The 11,922-nt window shown below is 49.6% G+C and overlaps 1 protein-coding gene across 1 annotated transcript; it reads right to left on the bottom strand.

The window, feature by feature from the left end:
- Positions 1 to 440: 440 nt before the first annotated feature.
- LOC149349449 (neuropeptide F receptor-like) lies at positions 441 to 1,584 on the bottom strand. The gene has a single exon (XM_089576781.1). It carries the CDS (start codon positions 1,575 to 1,577, stop codon positions 441 to 443), a length of 1,137 nt encoding a protein of 378 aa, XP_089432907.1. The 5' UTR covers positions 1,578 to 1,584.
- Between the last annotated feature and the right edge of the window lie 10,338 nt (positions 1,585 to 11,922).

The following is an 11,922-nucleotide window of genomic DNA, read 5'->3' as shown; positions in this document are numbered from 1 at the left end:
GTTGCGTGCTTGTAACTGAGCGGGTACGCCAGACATTTCACCCGCGCTTGATGTAGTTTTTTTTTTTAATAAGTACAGCTTAGCGCCGAGGCCGGCAGCGCGTACAAGCGCTTCTGCACGCGAAGAACTTTTTACAATGAGCATGTACATGTTTCACAGATAAGAATGGTAGAGACAGGTGGCTGTTGGGTACAAGATCATGAAAAGCCGGAAAGAGCGATAACAAACCACAAATACTCGCGCCCGGCCCGAAATTCGCGCTGACATTTTCGCGTTTCGTTGGAGGGGCCGGACGCAGTTAGGGATCCCCTCACCATCCACAGCAGTTCGCCACTAACGCGACGGCGTCCGAAACAGGGTCCTCCGCTCTCGCGTTCCTCGAAGTAGGCCTAGACCGACGACGCAGCCGACGAGCGCCGCCGGTAGCCGGTCGGGACGCGTCATAAGCGGCTCTTGTCGACGGTGACGGCCGTGCGGCTGTTGTCGTCCATGGACGTGTGCAGGTTGCTGTTGGAGGCGCGCAGCGTGCTGAACATGAGCCCAACGCGGTTGCGCACGCCCAGCAGCTCTCGGCGGATGTTAGTGTTGAGCCAGCCGTACATGATGGGGTTGGTGGTGGCGCTGCTCATGGCCACCATGTGGCACACGGCGAATATGAGGTAGAGGCGCTGCGGCGAGATGCCCTCAAGGTGGAAGTCGGTCAGCAGGTTCATGGCGTTCCAGGGTAGCCACGAGACAGCAAAAACGACGGACACGTTGAGCAACACCATGGTGGCCCGCCGGTTGCGGCGCAGCTCACGCTCGAGGCGCTCCGAGTAGCCGCGCTTGTCAGGCGCCGAGGCCCCTCCGGCCGAGCAGCTCAAGTGTGACTTGATGCGAAAGTGCGTCACCACCAGGGCCGTGGTGGGGATCACGAACTGGATGAGCAGGGTGACCAGGGTATACAGCTGCTTGGCACCGGGAGAGGGCCACTGCTCGACGCACTTCTCGTACATGTATCGGCGCGACAGGCCCACCTTCTGGAGGCTCTGCGATAGGCACATGGGCAGCGACAGCGCCACGGAGAAGATCCATATGGCGGCCATGTACCAGGCGACTCGTCGGCGGCCGTCCTCTGGCCGCTGCACGTTCACGGCCACCACGGTCTGGTGGCGGTCGAACGCGATGGCCGACACGGTGGCCGCCGACACGAAGACGGTGGCACTCTGGAAGCAGGGCACCAGCTTGCAGAGTAGCTCACCCAGCGGCCAGGTCTTGCGCGTCAGCGAGTACACCGTGAAGGGCATGCAGAAGAGGCACAGCGCCGTGTCCGAGACGCTCAGGTTGACCACGAACAGGTTGCGGTTGGTGCGCACCTTGGCGTGCGACAGGATTACGCCGGACACGAGCAGGTTGCAGAAGACGCCGGAGGTGATGAGGAACACGTACGCGGCCACGATGCCAGCCTCGGTGGAGCCCGAGAAGACGCGGTCGCTCCGGTAGTGCTGCTGCAGGATGTCCAGCGCGCGGCCCAGGCTGAAGTTGAACGCGCCCGAGTAGAGCGTCAGGTTCAGATCGGCCACGGTGCTCAGGTTCATGGCTGCGCCCGGCCTGCGAGATTCATTCAATCAATCAATTATTCGGAGCAGACGGCAAAGAAACCCCGCAACTGTTTCGAGGGCTCAAAAGATATTGGCACTAGTGTCCCGATACAGTGAGCCGAACAGAACGCCTGTCAGCTCCGTCGTGTCTTCAGCGGGGCAGGTACCACCCAAAAACATAACGGCTCAATGAATGGGCACTATGGATAGGATAGACAACATAAAACACATGGTTTGCATCTCTGTCGTGTACCAACCTGCCCACATATCTGTGTACGATATGCTGAGCGATAGAAATTTGCGTCAATTGAAACGTCACGTTTAAAACTTCACAAAGTCAGAAATTACGCATAGCAGCATGGCGAAACCACTATAGGCCGTACAAAAATGAATTCATCATCATCATGAGCCTGACTACGTCCACTCCAGGACAAAAGCCTCTCCCATAGGTCTCCAGTTAACCCTCCCTGTGACAGCTGCGCCCACCTTATCCCAGCAAATTTCCTGGTCTCATCCGCCCGCCTTACATTCTGCCGCCCCCTGCTGCGCTCGCCTTCTCTTGGTACCCAGTCTGCCAAGGAGCTTGCCTTCTCTTGGTAGGCACTCCGTCCGCCTTAAGGAGCGTCGGTTATCTTGTCTTCGCATCGCATTACCTGCCCAAGCCCATTTCTTCTCCATGGTGTCGACTAGGCTCTCATTAACCCACGTTTGTTTTCTGACGCACTCTGCCCTCTTCCTGTTCGTTAACATTACACCTACAATTTTCTTTTCCATAGCTCGCTGCGTTGCCCTCAATTTAAGTTGAAGCCTTTTCCTTAGCCTCCATATTTTTGCCTTATAGGTGAGTACCAGTTAGATACAGCTGCTGTGTATGTACTTTTCTCTTGAGGGATATTGGTAAACTGTTGTTCATGATCTGAGAGAAAGGCCAAATGCCCTCCATCCCGTTTTTATTATGCTAGGTATTTCCTTCTCGTGATCAATATCTGCGGTCACTACCTACTCTAAGTAGACGTATTCCTTTACCACTTGCAGCGCTTCGCTAAAGATTGTAAACTACTGGTGTCTTGCGAGACTGTTGAGCATTACTTTGGTTTTCTGAACATTCAATTCTTAAACCCTCCGTAGTGCTCTGCTGTCTAAGTCGTTGATCACGCTTTGAAGTTAATTCCCTGAGCGACTTAGCAAGGCAGCGTCATCAAAATGAATTAGGGAGTCACAAAAGACACCGGTGTTGTGTGAATCATCGAGAGATATCCCCATGTGGTCAGTAAATTAAGGCATGATTTCCTACATCCGCCGACAGAGCACAACACCAATATGTCGCACGTGCATTTTGGACATGCCTAACAACCTCGGCAATGAACTATTAGTGGCGGCACATGGCCGGAAGGTCACCTGAAAAAGTATGCATAACATCGGGAACTCCTAAAACTACCAGATATTTCCATCTTACAAACTTCGCTGTGTGGGCAGACTGTTTGCGCAGTGGCCACGATGCCTCTAGTTCTAGCTGGCCTGCTGCTATTTCATCCAGCAGGCATGCCTGAAAATCAAGGCGCAATGTCAGCCACACTGTCAAGCACCGTGTGGCTGGACTGTTTGCGAGTCCAACGACACTCTAAGTGGTAACGAAGGGTTCGCGTTTGGGTATTCCTCCTGGTGCACTTCGAGCTATAAATTTTAAAGGCTACTTTTAATGGATGAGTAACTTTGATGTACATTACTCAGCAGCAGCAAAGTAAGAGTACAAGCCCTCAATAAAATTTCAAATTTCATTCCCCAGGCTATCGTGGGCGCGCTTTGTGATTAAATGCTGACTGGAGATATATGGGCTGAAATCGCATTCGCAGGAAAGGCGAGCGTGCATCCTGACATTGTGAAATAAATGCGAAGCAGGGAGTTAAAAACCGGTAGATTTTGTGCAGGTCCATTTTAAGAGGAAGCAGCCCGTACGAGCCCAACGTTGGCGAGGGCTGGACGAAGAAGGTGGTGCAACGGGGTAGCAAGCACAGGACCGCATTATTCTCTTAAAGAAGAAAGTATCGAGGGGAAGCCGAGACTACGGTGAGGAAAGCATTTTATGGGCTCTCGCGGACACGTGTTGGGCATCGGAAAGTCGCGCGTAGCACGGCTGGGCACATGGGAGCGAAGGGATAAGCAGAAAGCTGAAAGAAGGAACACACAGACGCTGACAGCGCAGCGTCGCACAGTGGCGTAAACATGGGCAATTAACGGTTACGTCGTTATTTGTCGGACATCGATTCTGGAGGGCGTAGGCGGGAGCCTTCGCCTAATGCTCGCTCCATTACCGCCGGTCGCAATGTCGCTCCTGGAGGCGATTTGGCGTGGCCGCAGCAGGAAGTGGCGGACGTATATCACTCCCTCAAGGCTTGGCGTCGCGATAAGTAAGGAAGAAACACTGCATACGCGCGAATAAATAAGGAAGCGGTCAGAATGAGGTGCCGTTTCGCAGCGAGCGAAAGCGCCCGCCTCATAAGCACGGCATTTGGGGCACGCGGCTGTCGCGCGCTCGCCCACTGGCCGCTGCGAAAAGGTCATTCCCATGGTGATGAACGCTGGCGTAACAGCATAATCCCATTCCACGAATGCGACTGCAGAGCCAGGAAGGAGCCTTTTAGAATATTTCCGTGGGCTCGGCGACTTCTGGCGGCATCAACAGCGGGCTTTTCCCATGCGCGCCAATCCCTACTCGGGACGAGGCAACCAATATTCTCCTGGGACGCATGCAACGGGATGCGCGGAGGCCGATTAGGCCGCCCCTCACGCCTTCGGGTTTTTCAGCTAAAAAATTTCCATAGATAGCGCGTTACTAAAAATGGCTCCCTGATTTCTTGTTCATACTTTTCCGTGCAGGGTGTGAATGATGGCTTGTTTGTCTCGGCTAAAAAAAAATATGGCAGAATCCCGAGTCTTTTTTCGAACGTAAAAGAGAATGTTACCGCAGCCGGACGGAAATAGGCAGTGCAGTACAGAAAGAATGACGTCAGGATTCTGCACATTCCTTTTTATTGTGTCAAGATTAACAAAAAAAAAATTTGGCCGACAATTACTCTCTTCGGTAATCCGATATTTGAGCGCGGCCACTAGGGTTGTTCAACCTTGGGCGAGCGCAGACGGAGCACGCAGTGCCGAACGGAAGCCGATCTGGGTACAGGCTCAGTGATCCGGCGCCTCTGAGCTTACAGCTGAGGCTCTCTTCGCGGGAATCCTCATAGGAAACATTTGCAAATGGCATTGCAGCGTTAGTCACGTGACAACGACGCAAGCAAGGACGTCAACTCAGACCGATGTCATTCGTCGGGAATAACATTAAATGTGCCACCTGACAGGGGGCTATTGCAGTTGGTTGGAATTTAGTATGTTCGGCAGAGCAATTTAGCGTTTTACTTGCAGTCTTCCCTCTATTCCTCTCCTCCATTGTACTTATATTTCGACGGAATGCTCATCAATCGTGCACGTAGTTGCTCACGTGACGCACCATATTCTACAATATACGGTGCACCATTGAACACAAAACATCACAAATCACTGTTTGGGTACAACCGGTGGCAAACAGGAGAAGGACGATTCCACAAATGGTAATTAAGACTGCGCGGCAAAAAAAAAAAACAAATGTCACGACCAACAACCCGCACAGCTGCTCTTAAACATGATAATTTCGATAAGCAGTTCGTTCAGACAGATTGAGAGGAAGAGGAAAGAGACGACGCCGCACGCCGCAGCCGGTAGCGCATTAATCAAGCCCATCGATGCATGACCTACCATCCGCATAGCGCTTTCGAACACGAAAATTATGAAGCGGACGGCGGCGCCGAAAAAGGGAGCCGGCGTCGCAACTCGCGTCAGGCTGCGTCAACCCCCCTGCGTCTTCTCAACAGAGCTATCTCGAGCAGTAAGTCCGTGCGTGTCGCTTCGCCGAGGTCGCTGGGTGAGGGGGACCGGGGCCGTGAGCTGAGATGCGCTATAGAAGCCCGAGCCTTCTGGTGTGCTCCAGAACAATATTTCGCTTCTTTTGGAGAGATAGCTCTACTCGATGCACCAACCCCGCTCAACACCACGTGTCCTGTGAACTGTCTGAAGCTGACCTGTAGTCTACACAAGTTCAAATTTGCCTAGATTGAAAAAGAGGCAGCAAAAGAAACCAAGCGACAGCTGAACCCCTGGCGGCGCGAAAAGGTCAGCGTCACAGGATGCTGCGCGAGACCACTAGGCTATCGCCACAGTTTTTCTTTTCTCTTTATTTCATCTAAATCAAACCCGCTGAGCAACCGAATGCTTTACGTACACGCATACTATTCCGCAATGCGGACACACATTCTCATGTCTTCGTGCGCTGCACGCCACCTGCATATCAAAATTGTGGGACACATTTACGCGCGTCAAGAGCCGGCAGCCATTCAAGCGGCCGGTCCTGCACACCACAAACCCAAGCACCAAGGTGCACTGTTCACTGAACAAAGACTTAGATGAACAAGGTGGTTCTGCGTGTCTATCCATCATGGGGCTCTTCCACAGGCTAAAAGGTCCAATTAGCGTTAACAGATCGCACGGAATCCCCGAGTCTTTCAGGACAGACAAGAACCTCATTTCTGTAAGGAAACATCTCAATGTCCTTTTTGATTGTCCGCTGTAGTATGCCGCAGAAAAACAATGCATCCCGGCGCTACACAAAGCAATGATCGATCGTCTCTGGTTGGTCGCACAGGGGACAGCTCACCGATCATGGCACAATAGTCCCCCTGGAGCGAAGCCAGGCCCTGACAGGCAGAGTCGAAATGTGGAGCTTAAAAAAGAAGGATCTTGCAGCAGGTTGAACATACATTCATTAAGGCGGAAACTTGGGCTAGTTGGAAAGCGTTTGAAATCATTTTTGCTAGCGCTCAGTGAACACACGAGAGAAAGAACACAAATACACAGGACAGACGCTAGTCTTCAACTGCCGTTTAATCGAAAAACAATCAATATAAGACATCTCAAAAAGGCTGATACTCAAACACGCGCAGTAGCAACGCCACGCTTCAGGAACAACATTTATTTTTTTTTTTTGATAAATAGATTGTGTTCACTCAGCGCTAGCAAAAGTGATTTCGAACATGCGTTCGCTGAACTTGCTTCAATACACTCGAATCCATAAAACCCAGGTAAGGCTACCGATACACGGGCACAGCTAATAGAGATTCTATTATTACTTTTTGTCATCTGCCTCCTTGACAGGTAGAATAAATATTGCAAAGAGAAGCGAGCAGTCAAGAAATCAAAGGTGTCAGCAGCCACCTTCAGGAAACCCCATAGAGCTCCCTCTCGGCAATGACCAGTCGAAGCAAACAGATAAGGCAGGCGCCAACTCAGTCGCCTTCTAAGCACCGCTAGCAGTAAGAGGTGGCTTCAGCTCTGAAGAAGAAAAACCTTGAACAGAGTTGGGGAACAAACAAGTGAACAAGGACAACTGCTCCAGACTCGGGAGAAAGAAACACATTGCCTTGACGCATCGGCTCCCATTGAGAGGGCGAAACAAAGGTCGAGAAAAGTGTGCGCAGCTCTTCTATTTTCTTCCTCGCACAGTGCATCACTTGCAACGTAAATACAGGCTTTGCAACCAAGAAAATGTTGCAAACTTGTGCCCGAGAAAAAATCGAGAGCTCCGGACTCATCAAAGCCTGCGTTTGGCGCCTCATAATAAGATGCATTATTCCCGACCTGCTGAAGGGGAACCCAAAAATGCTGTAGGAAACAGAGACCCAACTAATGCCACCAAAACGATTAGGTTTCCTACCCCAGTAACCAAACCAGAATCCTTCAGATTTCTCCAAATTTAGTGCCGCGCCAGAGACGTCACAGAGCTGCGCTGCTAAATGCAAAACTTCAAGAAAACTCTTTTTATATGAGCTGAAAAGGGCTAGGTAATTAGCATAAGCTAAAAGTGTGATTTCCGACCAATTAATAGAGAATAATCGTGTAGAGAATAATCTTATAGGCACGAGGGTTCGGGATATAAAGCAAATAAGCGAGGTGATATGGGTAGCCCTGCCGGACAGACGAGATTAGTGGAACTGGTTTGGTAAGTTTATGATCTACGATCAGCGTTGTATAGGACTATTTGTCGCATAGTCTAACGCCCTTAAGCAATACATCGGCAATGTTTGCACGTTCTGAGACTGGAAACAAAAATACATGACGCACCTTATCAAAGGGCTTCGCAAGATTAATTTGGATTAGAGCAACCTCACTGGCCTCATCTCATACTGACTGAAAAAGCGAACGTACAATATGTATGTGAGTTCGAATACTGCTGCCTCGGATTCCAAATGCTCCATGTGAACCAATGAAATCCAGCGCCACTAAGCGGCAAGAAACCATTTTTGCAAATATCTTATAGTCAACATTACAGAATGAAATGGGACGGTGCCCTTCGATAGTCCTCAACCGGCCGTTATCTGTTCTTTCCTGAATAAGTGCGGTATGACCAGCATAAGGAATTGGAGGTAAAATGCCAATGTCGTAAACAACTCTTAAGACTTCCAACAAGACAGGCGCAAAGCAGGGCGAAAAGGTTTTGTAGAATTGGCTACTGAAGCCATCCGGGCCAGGAAGCTTCTGCCCCTGAAGAGCGAGAATAGCCCATTTTCTTGGTCCAATCAAAGAAGATCCTCGATTATACCTCGCTGCTCTTCGCCAAGTCGAGGAAACGCGTCATAGAAGCGACTGAAGTCTGACCCAGAAGTCTGGCTATAGCCACCACAAAAACACTTCAAAAATATTCATCAAAAGCCACGAGAATCCCCACGGTGTCACTATAAGCATTTCCATCGTACTGAATCTCTAATACCTCCTTTGCAACCGCAGCTTGCCTTTTATCACTTAATGCCCGCCGAAATGGTTGCTCTTCGAGGCACTTACTTGTCCGAGATCTCACTAAAACCCACTTTATATTTTTTGTGGGGTAACCTGTTGCAACTGTGTTTTAATAAGGTTTATGTCATCAACATAGGCCTCGGAATTATTCTATCTAGCTCATGCAGGTAACTTAAGGTAAGTCCAAGCTCACGAAGGTGATGACGCTTCAGAAATGCGATTAGTGCTAACGCATCGGTTGCCAAATCTTTAGCCTCCTGCTTGAATAGATCCCACTTCTGAGAGACCGGAAGACCACCACAGGGCCATGTATCTTTTAAACGAGAAGTCACAGAACACGGATAAATTTCATCGGACAGGAGATAATTATTGATCTTCCAGGAGTCCGCCTTCCTTTCCGAACAGGCACCATGCAATGGTCGCTAAAGAAAACCGGCCGTAACCAGTAGCCATGCACATTAGATAAGAGTCCGGCAAGAATGTAGATCCCGGCTAGCCAAGCGTTTGAGGAAGATTGGAAATGCATGAAATGCCGCCGCGGTGGCTCAGTGGTTACGGCGCTCGGCTGCTGACGCGAAAGATCCGGGTTCGATCCCGGACGCGGGTTCGATCCCGGCCGCGCCGGCCGAATTTCGATGGAGGCGAAATTCTAGAGGCCCGTGTACTGCGCCATGTCAGCGCACGTTAAAGAACCCCAGGTGGTCAAAATTTCCGGAGCCCTTCACTTCGGCGTCTCTCATAACCTGAGCCGCTTTGGTACGTTAAACCCCAATAAACCAATAAACCAAATCGAACAGCCCGTTTTGGAAAACTTTCAATTTTATTCAATTTAGGTTTGGTTTGGTTTATGGGGTTTAACGTCCCAAAGCGACTGAGGCTATGAGAGACGCCGTAGTGAAGGGCTCCGGAAATTTCGACCACCTGGGGTTCTTTAACGTGCACTGACATCGCACAGTACACGGGCCTCTAGAATTTCTCCTCCAAAGAAATTCCAGCCGCCGCGGCCGGGATCGAACCCGCGTCTTTCGGGTCAGCAGCCGAGCACCATAACCGCTGAGCCACCGCGGCGGCCCATTCAATTTAGTTAGTGTGTACGGGTCCCAAATGAGGGCAGCATAATCTGGCGTTGAAAGTGCGATGAATTTATATGCAAGAATGGGTACGCTTTAAAGGCCCTATAGGTTAAACGCCCTTCGAAGAAAAAAAAATTGGTTGTTAGCATCACCTATCCCAATAATCTACATGTACTATCACAATGGATAGAAACGCGAACAGAGCGGAATCAAGGCGCTCCGCTGTTCGCATTTATTTTATACACGCTTTAACTTCTGTGGTAGCGAAAAGATGCTAGAGTCCTCCGTGATGCATTCTAGGACGACTCTAACGTCTTTTTCTTACAACCTAAAACAAAAGAAATTCGAACAGCGGAGTGCGTAGGCGCCGCGCTGTTCGCGTTCCTTTCCCTCGTGATAGTACATTCAAGCTAAGATTATTCGTTATCTAAAGCCCTAAATACTTATATTGCGGTGCTTCATTTAATAAATATTGATTGAAGGAACATTGGAACTCTATAGCTTTTTGCGAGTTATTTTATATGCGTGGTTTTTTTTTTCAAAATTTGCAGCCATTTGTCAATCGTCACACGAAGTTATAACTACACTGAATGGATTATTAAAAACTATTTGGTCAGTAGCGCTTTTAACTTAAGAATAAAGGACACAGTCATCAGCACACGATTCAATTTTATCAGAGATGGCTTGCTCAACGTCATTAATGTACAAGAGAAATAAAAGGGGACAAAGCAATGAACCCTGGGGAACGCCAAAGTCAACCGAGAGTGCATTAGAGTGTTCCTTACTGAAAAGAACAAACCAATGGCGATCGTGAAGGTAGGCTGACATCGACTTTATGAGCTGAAAAATTTTTGAGGATTACAAGTACCCAATTAAAAGCATTTTTTTTTCTTAGGTACTTTATCGAATGCTTGCGTAACAGGCTGGCTCGTGCGCAATGCTGGTGGTCGCCAAACGCTGTCGCCTGCGCCACTAAAGATCAGGCTTCTCCTCCCGCCTCGTGCCTTCGAGGTGCATGTCGAATTTGATGTAGGACTCGTCGCTCACAGACAGACGATGAACGAAGGCTGACACGCGGACAAACGCAGGGACTGGGATTTATAATGCTTCTAAAGTAATACAGCAACAGATGCACACAGAAGAAACAGGAGCTTCGCACTCAGCTGGCAGAGCTGACGCGGCAAGTTACACATAGCTCATTGCTCGCACTTGACGACTCCTCAGTGCCGGGGCCTGCCTACTGCTTTTGACGAAGCCTGATCAAGAACCTTCTAACTCTGCACAACACGGTCTTAAATAACCAGGTCCGAAAGCCGGCGGAGGTGCTGAGAAAGGGAGGGGGCGTCGCAGCACAAGTGTTAAGCTGCGTCCCATTCTTCTCGATAGGCCTCGAACTGTCTCGAATCGTCTGTCCGTGCTCGTCGCTCCGCTAAGGTCGCGGGGAAAGAGGACGTGGGCTGGGACTCGCCTGCGGGTGCGCGCGCCTTCGAGAGCCTTCAAGAAAATTCTTACTTTTTCATCGGCGCGGGCGCCGCGGACGCCTAGCGTTAGCAATAGAGGCTTTACTGAGCACCATGGTATGTTTCTTTATCTAGTCTTAATTTTAGTTCTAGGTTCATAGGTGAAATTTTATGTGCAATGAAGCCAGAGGCATCACCATCATCTTCTTTCATCATTTTTCTGTTCAGTTTTAATTGAGCTGCAGTGTAGACCGACGTTTCCAAGCGTTGAATTATGAGCTTTCTTCCTAAAAAGCATCGATAAAAGTGCTCAATATATTCATTCTCAAAACCTCTAAAAGATGCCAGCAGGATACACACATCAGCAGTGAGGCTGTGTAAAGTGTCAAAGTAAATGACAGCATATCAACAGTTGACGCATCCTCTGCGCGAGAGAAATTGAGCAGGACAGTATTATAGCTGTTCTTGTTTACAGCAACACCACACAAAGTAAAACTTTCTCATGCTAAAGTATTCCAGGAAATATCTGACAGTTTGTTTTGTTTATTTATGGTCCCATTCGCTTAAAGCAAAGCTCAGAAAGCTGTTTCGTGCTGCCCTATATTATAGTTGAAATCGCTTGACTCTGCACACTGAAACACGCATTACCTGCTATGCGATCGCGTTATGCATTTGCAGCCCTCAAATGCTTCGACTACGCAACCCGGCTCCCGTGAGTAGCATGGTATGCGCAATAGCTATGCACATTGGTCGAGCCTCCAAATACTTGTAAGCGCGGGCGGGCGTGGTTGCTGCAGCGTTTTCCCTCTCAAGTCCATCCCCGTACACTGCCCTCTCCGTACATGCACGCTTCGGCCTCAAGGAAGCCGCTACGTCCTGGTTGTGCAAGTTGTCTCGAGCAGCAGACGTCTGTACAAAATTTTGCACGAAAGA

This window comes from Amblyomma mixtum, chromosome 3, assembly GCF_055824585.1.
Source record: "Amblyomma mixtum isolate Tamu chromosome 3, ASM5582458v1, whole genome shotgun sequence".
Taxonomy (NCBI): domain Eukaryota; kingdom Metazoa; phylum Arthropoda; class Arachnida; order Ixodida; family Ixodidae; genus Amblyomma; species Amblyomma mixtum.
Note: the sequence above shows the minus strand (reverse complement) of the source record. Positions and strands in the feature narration are given on the sequence as shown.